The sequence below is a fragment of the Macaca thibetana genome, chromosome 18, assembly GCF_024542745.1.
Source record: "Macaca thibetana thibetana isolate TM-01 chromosome 18, ASM2454274v1, whole genome shotgun sequence".
NCBI classification, from domain to species: Eukaryota; Metazoa; Chordata; class Mammalia; order Primates; family Cercopithecidae; genus Macaca; species Macaca thibetana.
Window position 1 is genome coordinate 43,675,276 of NC_065595.1, and position 16,021 is coordinate 43,691,296.

The 16,021-nt window shown below is 37.1% G+C and overlaps 2 protein-coding genes across 6 annotated transcripts in view; one reads left to right on the forward strand and one right to left on the reverse strand.

Moving 5' to 3' along the window:
* TPGS2 (tubulin polyglutamylase complex subunit 2) overlaps positions 1-16,021 on the forward strand; it is an 821,754-nt gene that overhangs the window by 506,658 nt on the left and 299,075 nt on the right. The window lies entirely within an intron of this gene.
* The window catches only part of KIAA1328 (KIAA1328 ortholog), a 912,897-nt gene that overhangs the window by 139,083 nt on the left and 757,793 nt on the right, over positions 1-16,021 (reverse strand). For 4 of the 5 annotated variants that reach the window (XR_007721060.1, XM_050767244.1, XM_050767242.1 and 1 more), the window contains one exon: positions 15,252-15,359. The exons of the other annotated variant lie outside the window; for it this stretch is intronic. Coding sequence is in view for 3 of the 4 variants with exons in the window: in XM_050767244.1 (XP_050623201.1) it covers positions 15,252-15,359 (108 nt within the window). In the remaining variant the exon portion in view is untranslated. The remainder of the gene's footprint in view (positions 1-15,251; positions 15,360-16,021) is intronic. 5 annotated transcript variants of the gene reach the window in all.

A 16,021-nucleotide genomic window follows, 5' to 3' on the forward strand; every position in this document is an offset into this window, starting at 1 on the left:
CCACCACACCCAGGTAACTTTTAGAGATAGGGTCTTGCTATGTTGCTCAGGCTGGTCTCAAATTCCTGGACTCAAGCAATCCTCATGCCTTGGCCTCTCAAAGTTGTGGGATAACAGGCATGAACAACCACACCAGGCCTAATCGTACTCTTACTGAATGTCTCGGAACACAATTTTACAATTTTACTGATGGTTTCTAGAGTGTGTAGGGTAAACAACAACAATCCCCACTCATGTTAATCAGTCATGTTGTTGAAGAATTTTCAAAGGGACATTGGAAGAATTTTCTCTTTTTGCCTGAGCAATTCTTTAGGCAAAAAGGTTAGTTGTGGGTTACAAATTGCAAAGAATTAAAGAGAAGTCAGAAAGAAGGGGGAGATAACCGGAAGAGAGTTGCTATGCCAGTTTTCATTGATAATTAGAAATAATTGTAAAATGATACTGCCACACTGATCTCCAAAATGGCTCTAGTAATTTGCATTCCTAGCAATAGTGTATGATACTCCTTCCCCACACTTTTTGATAAGATTAAAATTTTCAATTTTGCCAATTTATTGAGAAATGTTTTCATTTTTTATTGTTACATATTAATCATACATATCTATGTGATATCTTGATACATGCATACAATGTGTAATAATTGAATCAGGGTATTTAGGATATCAATCACCTCAAATATTTATCATTTATCATTTCTTTACGGTGGGAAAATATCAAATCTTCTAGCTATTTTGAAATATAAATTATTGTTAACCATAGCCAGCCTCCTGTGCTAACAAACGCTAGAACTTATTCCTTCTGTGTGTGTGTACCCATTCATCAATCACTCCTCACCTGCCTCCCACACCACCTTTCACAGCCTCTTGTAGCTAGCATTCTACTCTCTACCTCAACTTTTTTTAGTTCTCACATGAATGATATCATGCAGTATTTCTCTTTGTGTGCCTGTCTTATTTCACTTAAAATAATTACCTCCAGTTCCATCTATGTTGCTGCAAATGACTCATTTTCATTCATTTTTTACAGCTTAATGGTATTTGTGTATACATACAGCACATTTTGTTTATCCATTCATATGATGATGGACACAGGTTGATTCCGTATCTTGGTCATTGTGAATAGTGCTATAATAAACATGGGGGTGTATGTATCTCTTTGATAACTGATTTCCTTTCCTTTGGATAAATATCCAATAGTGAGATGGCTGGATCACGTTGTAGTTCTATTTTTGCTTTTTTGAGAAATCTCCATATTGTTTTCCACAATAACTGCACTAATTTCCATTCCCACCAACAGTGTATGGGAGTTCCCTTTTCTCTACATTCTTGCCAACATTTGTTATGTCTTGTCTTTTTGATAATAGCCCTGCTAACTGGGGTGAGATGATACCTCACTGTGGTTTTAATTTGCATTTCCCTGATGATTAGTGATGCTGAGTATTTTTCCATGTATCTGATGGCCATCTGTTTGTCTTCTTGAGAAATACCTACTCAGTTATTTGCCTTTTAGATGGGATTGTGTGTGTGTGTCTCTGTGTGTGTGTGTGTGTGTGTGTGTGTATTTGCTATGGAACTGTTCCTTGTGCATTCAGGATATCAGTCCTTGTCTGATGAATACTTTGTAAATATTTTCTTCTACTATACAGGGTTTCTTTCCATTCTGTTGATTGTTTCCTTTGCTATACGGAAACTTTTAATTTAATACAACCCCATTTGCCTGTTTTTGTTTTGTTGTCTGTGATTTTAAAGTCTTAGCCATAAAATCTTTACCAAGACCAATGTCCTAAAATGTTTTCCGTATATTTTCTTTTATCACTTTTATAATTTTAGGTATTATGTTTAACTCTTCAATCCACTGTGAGTTAATTTTTGACTGTGGTGAGAGACAAGGGTCTAGTTTTATTCATCTGCATACAGATATCCAGTTTTCCCAGAATGGTTTATTGAAAAGACTGTCTTTCCCCAATGTATGCTCTTGGCGCCCAGTCAAAAGAAAGATGGCTGTAAATATGTAGATTTATTTCTGGGTTCTCTATTCTATTCCACTGGTCTATGTGTCTATTTTCATACTAAGACCATGCTGTTTTGGTTACTATAGCTTTGTAATATACCTTGAAGTCAGGTAGTGTGATGTAACCTTTTGCTTGGTATTGCTTTGGCTATTTGGGATCTTTTGTGATTTCATATGAATTTTGAGATTTATATTTTATATATGTGAAGAATGTCATTAATATTTATAGGGATTGCATTGCTCTGAGTAGTGGAGTCATTTTAACAATATTCTTCCAGTCTGTGAGCATGGACATCTTCCCATTTATTTGTGTTCTTCTCCATTTCTTTCAGCTTGCTTTGTATTTTCCTTGTTGAGGTCTTGAAACTCCTTGGTTAAATTTATATCTGGGTATTTTATTATTTATTATAGTTATTGTAAATAGGATTACTTTCTTGATTTCTTTTTTAATGAGTTCATTATAAGTATATAGTACTGTATTTATTTGTCAGTTCTAAGAGTTATTTTGGTGGCATGTTTAGGTTTTTCTATAAATAAAGTCACGTTGTCTACAGAGAGGGAATATTTGACTTCCTCTTTTCTAATTTGGATACATTTTATTTCTTTCTCTTGCTTGATTGCTCTGGCTAGCATTTCCAGTACTATGTTGAACATGAGGGGTAAAAGTAAGCATCCTTGTTTTGTTCCAGGTTTAGTGGAAAGACTTTCAGCTTTTCCCCATTTGGTGTGATATTAGCTGTGGGTTTATCATATACGACCTTTATTAAGTTGAGGTATGTTTCTTCTATGCTTAATTTGTTGAGGGTTTTTATAATAAAGGATATCGAATTTTATTAGATTTTTTTTTTCTCTGTCTATTGAGATGTCATATGGTCTTTATCCTTTGTTTTGTTGACGTGATATAGCACATTTTACTTTCCTTCAACTTTTAAGTTCAGGGGTACATGTGCAGGATGTGCAGGTTTGTTACATAGGCAAATGTGTGCCATAGTGGTTTGCTTCACAGATCATCCCATCATCCAGGCATTAAGCCCAGCATCCAATAGCTATTCTTCCTGTTGCTGCCCTCCCCCGACCCCTGCCTGACAGGTCCCAGTATGTTCTCTCCCACATGTCCATGTGTTCTCAGTGTACCACATTTAATGATTTATGCATTCCTGGCATAAATCCCACTTGATCATGGTGCATTATCTTTATGATGTGCTATTGGTTTTGTTTTGCTAGTATTTTGTTAAGAATTTTTACATCTATATTATCAAGATTAATGGCCTGTAATTTTCTTTTTCTGTTGTAGCTTCATCTGGTTTTGGTATCAGTAATACTGGCCTCATAGAATGAGTTAGGGAGAATTCCCCCCTCTTCAATTTGTTTTGAATATTTTTTAAAGAATTGGTGTTAGTTCTCCTTTATAAGACTGATGAAATACAGCAGTAAAGCCACCCACTTTGGGCCTTCATTTTGTTTGGGAGACTTTTTATTACCAATTCAATCTTGTAACTCATTATTGGTCTGTTCAAGTTTTCAATTTCTTTCTGGTTCAATTATGGTATATTGTGCATGTCCAGGAATTTATCTATTTCTTCCTTTCCAATTTGTTAGCATACAGTTTTTCATAACAGTCTCTAATGATTCTTTGTATTTCTGTGATATCAGTTGTAATGTCTTTTTTGTTTTGATTTTATTTATTTGGGTCTTCTCTTTTTTCCTTGGTTAGTCTAGTTAGTTATCAATTTTATCTTTCCAAAAAAATATAATTTTTTTACTTCATTGACCCTTTGTATTTTTTTTTTCTAGCCCCTACTTCATTTAGTTTTGTTGTAATCTTTATTATTACCTTCCTTCCACTGATTTTGAGTTTGGTTAGTTTTTGCTTTTCTAGTTCCCTCTTAGCAGGGCTTTTGCTATATCCATAGGTTTTGGTATGTTATGTTTCCATTTTCATTTGTTTCAATAATTTATTTCCTTCTTAATTTCCTCATTGACACAATGGCCATTTGGGAGCATGTTGTTTAATTTTTGTACATTTGTACAGTTTTTTAAAGTTCCTCTTGTTATTGATTTCTAGTTTTACTCCATTGTGGTGAGATAAAATATTTCATATGATGCTGATATTTTTGAATGCTGAGATTTGTTTTGTGGCCTACTATATGGTCTATCCTGGAGAATGTTCTGTGTGCTGATGAGAAGAATGCATATTCTGTTCTGTAGTTGTTGGATAAAATGTTCTGTAAATGTCTGTTATGTCCATATGGTTTATAGTGCAGATTAAATCAGATGCTTCCTTGATGATTTTCTGCCTAGATGATCTGCCAGTGCTGAAAGTGGAGTGTTGAAGTTCCCAACTATTGTTGTATTTAGGGCTATCTCTCTCTTTGCATCTAATAATGACTCTTTGTATGTCTTGATGCTACAGTGCAGGGTGTATATTTATTTACCATTGTTATATCCTCTTGCAGAATGGATGCCTACACCATTATACTAAACTAATGACCTTGTTTGTCTCTTTTGATTTTTTTTTACTTAAAGCCTATTTTGTCTGATATAACTATAGCTACCTCTGTATGCTTTTGGTTTGCATTTACATGAAATATGTTTTTCCATCCCTTCACTTTATTGTGTCTTTACAGGTGAAGTTACTTTCTTGTCGGCTGCATATAATTGAGTTTTGTTTTTTAATCTGTTCGGCCAGTCTATAGCTTATTGAAGAATTTAAACTGATTACATTAAAAGTTGTTAGTGAAAAGTGAGGAATTGCTCCTACAGTTTTGTTATTTCTTTTCTGGCTGTTTTGTATACCCTTTGTTCTTCTCTTCCTTTTTTGTTATCATTATAACTTGGTGGGGTTTTTTTTTTTTTTTTTTTTTTTTTGTTTGTTTGTTTGTTTTTGTGGTAACATTTGGCACCTTTCTCTTTCTCATCAGTGCATATGTTTCACTAGTGACTGTTATACCTATGGATGTTTTCATGATGGTAGACACTGACCTTTCACTTCTAGATGTAGAACTCCGTTAAGCATGTGAATGAGAGTCATGAAGGATTCCCTCGGTTTTTGGTTGTCTGTGAAAGACTATTTCTCCTTCATTTTTGAAGGATAGCTTTGCTGGCTATAGTACTCTTGACTGACAGTTTGTTTTTTTTTCCCATCAGCACTGTGAATATATCATCCCATTCTCTCCTGGCCTCTAAGGCAGGGGTCCCCAGCCCCCAGGCTGCGGACCAGCACCTATCTCTGGCCTGTTAGCAACTGGGCCGCAGAGCAGGAGGTGAGTGGCAGGCAAGCATTACTGCCTGAGCTCTGCCTCCTGTCAGATCAGTGGTGGCATTAGACTCTCATAGGAACACAAACCCTATTGTGAACTGGGCATGCAAGGGATGTAGGTTGTGTACTCCTTATGAGAACCTATCTAATGTCTGATGATCTAAGGTGGACAGTTTCATCCTAAAACCATTCTCCCCACACCCTGGTCTGTGGAAAAACTATCTTCCACGAAACTGTTCCCTCGTGCCAAAATGGTTGAGACCGCTGCTCTAAGGTTTCCCTTGAGAAATTCACTGTTATTCTTATGAGGATTCCTTTATATGTGATTTGATGGTTTTCCTTGCTGAATTTTTAATTATTTGCCTTTGCCTTTTGATAGTTTATAACATGCCTTGGGAAAAACCATTTTGGGTCAAATCTATTTGGGGAACTTTGGGCTTCCTAAATCTGATGTCTAAATCTCTTGTAAGACTTGGGACGTTTTCAGCTACTATTTCATTAAATAAGTTTTCTATACTTTTGCCCATCTCTTCTATTTCTGGAACTGCTAAAATTAGAATATTTGGTCCCATTAGGTGGCCCTATACATCACATAGGCTTTCTTGTTTCTATTCTTTCTTTTTTGTCTGACTGGATTATTTCAATGACAGTTTTCAAGTTCAGAAATTCTTTCTTCTGCTTAATCTAGTTTATTGTTGAAGCTCTCAATTTTTAATGTCATTCATTGGATTCTTCAGTTCCGGGAACTCTACTTGGTTCTTTTTTTATGATACTGATCTCTTTGTTAAATTTCTCACTCATGTCATCAGCTGTTTGATTTCTTTGTATTGTCTGTATTATTTTGTATCTCATTGAGTATCTTTAGTATCATTATTTTGAGTTCCCTTTTTGGCATTTCATAATTTCCTTTCCTTGGCATCTGTTCCTGAAGAATTACTGTGTTCATTTGAAGATGCTATGTTACCTTGCTTTTTCATACTTCTTGTGTCCTTATATTGATATCTGTGCATCTGGTGTTATAGTCATTTCTTCCAATTTTATGGGTTCACTTTTATAAGAAAAGGGTTTTTCCTAGAAATGTATTTATAGTGGGGTTGGCTGAGTAGGGTGCTTTGGCTTTGATTCCGGGTGACTGCAGTAGTGTAGTCTTCGTATTTTTTTTAGCTGTAATTAGTGTCAGCAGTATCTGATAGTTCCTCAGTGGCTTAGGCTGTGGTTGTCAGCGTAAGCTGTGGCAAGGAATTAGTCTTCATGGTAGCTGGATGAGTGTGCCAGTCTCAGTCTTCCCAGTGATTTATGCAGGCACTGAGAGTATCAGGTCTAAGCAGGCCATACCTTGAGCATCCAAGTGGCTTGTTCTGGTGCTGACAGTGGCAATAGTTGTTTGGGCAGGTAGACAGGTCCTTGGGCCCCTGAGCAGCATGTCTGGCACTGGCAGTGGTAAGCCAATCGTCAGGCCCCTAAGTGTTGTGTGCAATAGCCACTGGTGTCAGTGATGGTCTGAGCAGGCCAGTCCTTGGGATTCTGGGGTATGTGCACATTTGCCAGTGGTGAACAGGATGGGTCTGTCCTTATGCCACTGGATGACATTTGTGAGTGACAGCAGTGGTGAGTATATCAGACCAATCTCCAGACCCCTGGAGATTGTGTGCAGGTGGCGGAAGGCAAAGAGAGCCCTATTCTCAGGTGCCCACAAGGTGTGCATGGGCATCAGTGGTGGCAAGTGGGGTGGGTCTATCTCCAAGTCTCCCAGATTGTGTGCACAAGCGCCATCAGCTGCAAGCAGAACAAGACTGCAAGATACACAGTAGTAACACTGGCTTCAGTTAGTGGGGTGGGTCAATCTACAGGCTGACAAATGGTATGCTAGAGCGCAAAGGTGGTAGATTGGGTGGATCTGTTCCTAGGCCCCTGGGTGTGAGTGTGGGCACCAGTGGCAGCGGGTAGGGTGGGCCTCTCATTAGGACTTCCTATGGTGCACTTGGCTGTAGGCAGTGAAGGGTGAATTAATCCCCGGGCCCCTAGAGAATGCACCTGTGTGCCAGCAGCAGTGGGCGGAGTGGGCATGTCCTCAGATCTCCCAATGGTGCATGTTGGCAACAGCTGTGACAGATGGGTGGGTCAGCCCCCAGGCTACCAGATGGCATGCCTGGGCACTGCTGGTAGTGGGTGGAATGGGCCTATCCTAAGGTTTCAGATGGCATACGAGTGGGCCAGTCCCCAGGCTCCCTGAAGGCATGTGCTATTCTGTGGTCCTGCTGCTGGAGGAAGCAAGGTTGCTGTCAGTGGCAGCATCCCTAGATAGGCAGCTCTCAGGCTATGGGGAGCGCATGCTTTGGCTCCCTTTGTCCTGGGGCCAGCTTCCTTGGTGTGCTGAACTGCCTGTTCCCTAGGATGTAGGACAATATGTGGACAACAGTGCTGGATATCTGGCTTCACTACTGGGTCCAGCCAGCATCATGGCAATTTAGCCCTCTAGAAAGATGTGGAGGGATGTCAGCAGGGTTCCAGAGATGTGAAGATGCAGGAGTTCTTGGGACCTAAGGCAGAATGTAGTTCGATGGAGGCTGATCTCCCAAAATGGCAGAGAGGTGCAGCTGCTTGAGTCTCGGGGATATGTGGGACCCAGTATCAACTCTCTTGCTGGAACAATGCTGTTGCATGGGCTCCAGGTAGCTGCCTATACTAGTCTCAGTGCCTGTAAGAACTGAAAAGCTCTCCCATAGCTAGAATTATAGGAGCCCATGGTGGGAATGTGGACCACTGGAGATCACTTGCTAACTCTTTCCGTATAATGAGGGCAGAACTTAAAGAACATGGTAGTGCTTTACTTCACTTTATTTTCCCAGTGAGTTCTTCCTGGTATGAGCTGATCCTGGCCAGACTGGTGGCTTTGCCTCTCTCTCCTTCTGTGCCTCAGAGGTTCCCTGTGACTTCCCTGTTGAATTCCAGTGCTTCTCTCCAAGAAGCTCTATTTGACACTTAGTTATTTACTTACTATTTTGATCCTTCTTTGTAGAGGAAATGAGTTCTGGGTGACTGTAGGTATTCATTTTGAACTATTATTTTTTGCTTTGTTTTCCCTGATTAGTTGTGGAAGGTTTTACAGATTTATTATTTGGATTTACCTTTCTGAGAGTTGCCTATTTAAGGTAGTTTATCTTATTGATTCAAGAGAATGTCTATATTCTGGATGTATTAGTATTCATCATCTTCTGATGATTTCTTATTATACCTTCAACTGAGGTTATTTCAAGTTTATCAGCATCCTCCTCCCTGATGTTCTCCTCATTGCCATCTTTCTTAGGAGACTTCCTTTCATACTTAACTGAGAAAGACTGAGATTTAAAAAATTAGTGCTCCAGTCAAAGAGACAGACATGCTCTAAGGTTTAGGGGCATCTGGGCACATATGACCTAAATTTAAATAATTATGACAAAAATATAAGACTATACACGGCTTCCAAAAAAATGTCCTAAAAGCCTCTGAGAAGACCATATATCTTTCAAAATCATACATTATAAGGATTTCAAGAAACTCCGGCAAGTGCTTCCAAGTCTGACAGTCATTGGTAAGCCAAGAATTCTCACATGGCAGGCCTTAATTATTTAATCTAATGTGAGGTTGAAAGAAGTAAAGACAATGAATTTAATGTCTATTTCATTCCACTTGCTATGTAAATGATGTTGTCTCCACTAACACTGGGAACTGGTAGAGATACATCAGGGGAGAATACTGTAGAGACTTGAGAAGCCTTTGTAGAATTATTAAACAAAAATGACCACTAATTTTAGAAAATACAATCAAGAACGGTTATGAAAATGATTCACTTACTTTGTACCTTACAGGCTCTTCGGCTTTAACACTAGAACTCCCTAAATAAAATTTAATTTCAAGCAAATTTTATTTATTTGGATATTTAAATTATCTTAGTATTAAAAATACTGTTTTTAAAATATTAAACTTAATTAAGAATTTGGGACTAAAATAAATGAGATAATGAGAAAGTGAAAACTTTTTTTAAAATTAAGAGTTCATTTTGAGTTAATTATATACAATTACCAAAATCTAATTGCAATTTATTTCCTATTGTCTGTGGGAAGAATCACAGGCAAGGGAATTTACATTGCTGCCTTCCTGCATAAATGCTACAGAATGAAAATAAATAATACGTGAGGTCTTAACAACAAGTAAGAGCAAATGGTAGGGCACAGCTGAGCTAAACCATTGGAAGATAATTATCACATGAAAGGTGGTAATGATTTCAAAAGTCATAAGTTGTTTCTAAGTCCTTTGGTTTCTTTTTTAGTTAGTTTGTTTGATGTTAATTTATTGGTTATACAAAGATAACCCTTAAGAATGAACAGCTTTGTAATTCTGAATACTCCTATAAGATATGACCATTTTTGTACTTTTATAAAATACTGAGCAATTCAACAAAAATTTTTATTGTTAAGAAAAGAAAAGCTACCTTGCTAAGTGCTTTGGATGATATAAAAAGTCACTACCAGGCAGGGCTCAGTGGCTCATGACTGTAATCCCAGCACTTTGGGAGGCCGAGGTGGGTGCATCACCTGAGGTCAGGAGTTCAAGACCAGCCTGACCAACATGCTGAAATACTGTCTCTACTAAAAATATAAAAATTAGCTGGGCATGGCAGCATGCACCTGTAGCCCCAGCTACTCTGGAGTCCGAGACAGAAGAATTGCTTGAACCTGGGAGATGGAGGTTGCAGTGAGCTGAGATTGTGACACTGCACTGCAGCCCAGGTGACAAAATGAGACTTCATTAAAAAAAAAAAAAAAAAAAAAAAGAAAGCCACTACACCTTCAAGTACCCTAATAGTAGAATAAGGCAAATATACAAGTATCCATCATCTATACATAATATAAGGGCTATAAAAGAAACACAAAGAAAATATTTCTGGAAGAGGTAATATTTGAGATAAGTCACAAAAGACAGGATAGAATTTTGATAGGCTAGAGATAGGGACCTATCCTCCCTACCTCAAACACACACACACACACATATATACGTATCCTACCCCACCACACCCTCCTAGGAAATTATTAATAGAACATGGATACCTTTGGGGCAGAATTACTATGCTTACCATAGCTCTGATAAATAACCATTATGTTCTGTTGAATGAGAAAAAAGTGTTCAATTTGATTTCTAAAATATATACAGATGTTGTATATATTTGTAAGCATAAAGAAAGGTTTAGAAGGATACATATTAGAGTGCTAACCCTAATTCAACCAACACAGTCAGGACAGACAACAGAAGAGAAAATAAAAAATGACCGATATTTTCTTAATATGTCTGTGATGTTTTACTTTTTACAAGAGAAATGTTGACATTAAAACTTTTTTAAAGTTCAATTAAAAATTTTTAAGGTGGTTTATGAAACAAAATTTATAATATAAAATTATACATACTCATGAATAAATACGAAATAATAATACATACAAAGATTACCTCCAGATGATGAGATTATAGGTACATTTTATTTTCTTCTTTAGTATTACCAGCATTTTATATTTTTTCTACCATAAGCAAGTAAGAAAGTAAATCAGTAAAGACACAGATAAACATGAATAGTATTAAAAATAAAAAAATTTAATTAAAAAATACATATCAACTAAGGAAGAACTATAATATCCCTACATAAAAAATATGAACATAGGAAGGAAGATGCAAAATGTTTCCAAAAAGAAACACAAAGCATTAATAAACATAGAAAAGTATTCATTTGAATTGAATACAGAGTGACTGCAAATTACAAGATTCCATCTTTCTGCCTACTAAATTGTGAAATATGGTTTAAGTATACAAATAAACATTGGAGAGCTAATTTACATGACTGATTGAATACACATCTCTATTCTCTTCTAAAACCACTGAAAACTAATATTAAAAGAACAAAAAAATTATAAAACCTATGAAGCTGCAAAGTGAAGACAGCACAACAGAGAAGAGATGTTATAGAATTTTAGAAGGCTGGAAAGCAGGTGTATCAGTTGAAACTCAACCAGCCAAGTAGTAAAGTCAAAACTGAAATATCTGCTAGCTGGGGTTGAAAGATGCTATAAGCTGAAACATGTCAGAGAACTCCTGAAAGGCTCAGGGACTAGAGTAAGCAGGTAGAAATGCAGATGGTACTAAAAGCACAGCTGATTTAAAGTCTCTACAGCAGTGAAAAGCCAACGTGTCCTCCTCTATCCGTCCCCATTGTATGAAGACGACTGGAGGTTTATCCCCCAGGAGAGGCTCAAAAAGAATGACCTTGAACTTGGGGGCCTGAAATACATTCAGGGCAGAAATCCATATAGTTAAAAGGGAGATTAAGTGAAAGCCTATGTAACAAGTGATGAGCCCATTTTTTTTTTACTTCCCCTGGCTCCCCACATTGGCATGAAACTTAAATAATGCTTTGATCTCTTATTTTCACACCTGCAAGAGATTTATCCATAGGGAAACTGATCATCCCAAGAGAAGAAAACCTATGGATAGTAGCAAGAGTCCCCAACGTGCCCACCTGATCATGGTGAAGTCCATTAGCTGACAAGCTCTGCTCATAACATACTTAGAGCTTTTCATAGTTTTTTATTGTTTTGCTTCACAGTATAGGTGGATCATCAGACATTTGTGGAAAAAAGCAATTTGAACTTGCTGAAAATAGACACAATTCACCAGGAAGAGATAAAACTTCAAAAATTATTACAAACATTCTCAGAGATAAGAAAAAAACATTGCATATGTAAAATGAGAATGGGTTTTATTTTAAAAAATGGCCTTTCTAAGAATAAGATGTTTTTAGAAATTAAGAATTATAACGCTGGGTGCAGTAGCTCATGCCTATAATCCCAGTTCTTTGGGAGGCTGAGGTAGGTAGATCACTTGAGCCCAGGAGTTTGAGACGAGCCTGGGTAACATGGTGAAACCCTGTCTCTAAAAAAAGCACACAAAAAAATTGGTTGGGTGTAGTGGCGCACCTGCAGTCCTAACTACCTGGGAGGGTGAGGGGGGAAGATCATTGAGCCCAGGAGACCAAGGATGCAATGAGCTGTGATTTGCCGCTGAACTTGAGCCTGGGCAACAGAGTGAAACCCTGTCTCAAAAAACAAACAAACAAACAAACAAAAAATCAATATGAAATATAGGAGAGAAAAATAAGAAAATCAGAGTTTATTCTAAGAGAGTCAACATCTCAGTAAGATGAATTCTTGAAAGAGACAATACATTAGCAAAGAAAATTTCTCTAAATTGAAGAAAGCTTCCTAGTTAAAAGATTCTGCATGAATGCAAAAAGGTGTAACTTACGCATATCAGCATAAACTTTTAGAATTTTAGAGAAAGGTAAGTCCTAATAGTTGTGATGGGGAATAGGTCACATAAAAAGATCAAGACTCAGACTGCAACACACTTCTTAATAGCAATACTAGAAACTAGAAGGTAATAGAATACAACCTTCAATCCTTTTTGAGGAAAACTATTAAGTCAGAATGCTATATAAAGTTAAACTATAAATTAAACATGAAGATTGACTAAAGACATTTTTTCAGAGGTGTGACACAAAAAAATTACTGCCTCTGTACTCCTACAGTAAGCTACTGCAGAGCATGTTCTAGTAAGATGAAAGGGTATAAACCAAAAAGAGGATAGGATGCTATCTAGGAAAAAAGGAATATAAGATAGAAAAGAAAGAAAATTTCCAGGATGATAGGTAAGGAAATTTCAGATGAAATCACTAGACAAAACACCTAGATAATAATAAAGTTCATACTAGAGCAGGATTTTATGGAAGTCTCCAGGAAGGATATCTTGTAAACTGTAATTGGCAAACACTGTATATATTTATTGTATGCAAAGTGATGTTTTGATATACTGTATGTATTCATTGCAAAATGATTAAATTGAGTTGGTTAACACATCTATCATCTTACATATTTATATATTTTTGTGGTGAGAACATTTAATATCTACTCTCTTAGCAATATTTAACTATATGATACGTTATTATAGCCATAGTCACCATGTTATACAACAGACCTCCAGAACATATTCATCCTTACTGAAACTTTGCAGTCTTTGAGCAGTATCTTCCTATTCCACCCCCTGCCCCTGCCTCCAACCCCCCAGGCCCTGGCGACCACTGATTCAACCTTTTTAGATTCTACATATAAGAGAGATCACAAAGTATTTGTCTTTTTGTGCTGAATAAGGCATTTTTAAACTCCAGAGAAAATAATTATACAAAATTAAATTTAATAATAATATATAGTTCAGCTGTGCATACAATATTTACAGTCTTATAGGTATTTTGATATAGATATATTGAGAGGACAGAGGGAAGGAAATAGCACATGTAGGGGTATGTTATATATGTAGACAGAAATATGGAGAGAGGGAGGAGATGGAAAAAGGGAGAAAGAAAGGTAAAGCGAGGGAAGATAAAACGGAGAAAAGGAGGGAGCAGATAGTTATCAGTGAGAGCTGAATCATCAACTTCCATAGCAGAAAGTCAATACTAATAACTACATAAGTCTGTTATTCAGAAATATGGATAAAAATACTAGAAGGAACAGATAAAAGAGGAAACATCTACAACAGTCAAAACTGCTTGTTGGAAGAAGAACGTCAGCAAGATGGCAGAATAGGACTTTCAAGGACTTGTCCCTGCCCCTCCCATCTCCCCCATCAGAAACATCAATTTGAATAACCATCCACCTACAAAAATACTTTTATAAGAGCTATATAAACCAGATGAGAGATTATAGCACCAGGTTGTAGCACAAAAATAAGAAGGAATGTATTGAAGAGGGTAGGAAGAACAGACTTACATTACTGGCAGTACCCTTTCCCCAAACTCTGGCAACACAGTAGACAGAGATACCCTGTATTTGGGCAGGGAAGAGAGGGAAGTGAGAACCAGACTTTGCCTCAGACGCTAACATCAGGCCCACCTCAGTAAAAGCTAGAGTTGGCAGCCCCTCCTGGTCCCAGACTCTAGGCCAATACTACATAATGAACATTCAGACCTGCCTCAGCACCAGGTGGGATCCTGCTATTCCAAATTCCAGCCCTGCCTCAGATTCCAGACCAGCCCAGAGCCAGGTCAGTCCACAAAACCCAAGTTTACCCCCGCCCCAGTCTAGATTGGCATCCCTGACCTCCGGTACCAGGCCTGCCCCATGCTACGTCAGTCTTTATGGTCCCACCCTGAGGCAGACCCAGGCCTGACACCACAGAACCCAGTGCTGGGCTGGCTCCACAGACCCAGGATCCAGGACCCAGTTTCAAGGCCTACCCTTTAGCTCCAGGATCCAGACTGGTTGTTGCGGACCTAGCCTCTAGGCCAGCAATCACACAAAACAATTTGGCAACGTGAATCAAGGATTGTAAAAAGATTCATATATACTTTGTACTAGTAATTCCACTTACAGGAATCTATAACAAGGAAATAGGTAGAGATAAAGTTAAAACATTTATTTAGAGAAATGTTCTTCAAGGCAAAATTTATAATAGCAAAACCCCGTATTATCCGATAACAGACTAATAGATATATATTGAGCAGAGTTGCCAAGCAATACATATTTGTCGAATGAATTAATGTTTTCACAGAGTATATAATAAGACCAGAAAATATGATACAGTGAAAAAAAGTAACATAAAATTCTGTATAAGCATAATCCTTAATACTCAACATAGACTATAATACCACACCAAAAAAAAAAAAAAAAAAAAAAAAAAAAAGAAACAGAAAAGAGCTCAAAAGATTATCTCAAAGCTGTAGCATTATGATTTTTATTTTGTTTTTCATACTTTTCTATATTTTTCAAAAATTTATAACAGGAATGTACTTATTCATACGGTCACAAAACTGTATTAATCAATATAGAGTCATAAATGCATACCAAACATATCCTAAATATTTATGCCCTTAATATTCTTGTTTTCACTAAGACTTCAGGTTTACCTTGGTCCAGAGTCACTGCCATTCATATCCAGTTTGAGTTCTTGGGGTTTAGTAAGCTCTTTTTCAGCAACCACTTCTCTCGACTTAAACAGAGCCTGAGCTCTTAACCTGTAAAAATTAATTTTAAAAATTTCTAATCTTGTGAAGCCTGATAACCTGAATGATAAACTCTGGAAAACCATGCTCTTTCAGCTAGATCCCCAGAAATTATTTTCCAATTAAAACTCAGTCAAAAATAAATGAGTTAAAAATAAATGAGTAATTCTTAAATATACATAAACAAACACAAAATGATTTCATAGTAACTTAAATTTTCTTTATAGAAAAGGTAGGGAAGATTAAGTTGGTTAGAATATCATTTAAAAATTCAAAATTATAGACACTTCAATAGGAGTACTTTAAATATCTGCTGTAGAAAGTTAATTCTTCCCTCTATTCATTGTAAGCAAGTGTATTGCAATCACCAGTGTCTCAACGTGAATTCTAGTAACTCTAACACTGACCCTGACCAACATTTATAGGGGAAGCATCCACTTCTCATACTGCCATTTCAAAGAATTAGGGGCACAGCTCACTAACCAACATATTTTCCCTGAGTCAAAGATGAATTCTTCCAAAAGAATTGGAAGACACTTTATCCATCAATGCTTACTTAGCCCTACATTGACATGTACTGAGGAGGGAAAGCCATTGAAAAACTCAGGAAAAAGGTCTTCTGCCGGGAGTTTGAGTGTCAGTCACTGGTATCAAATATGTGACACTTATTTTCT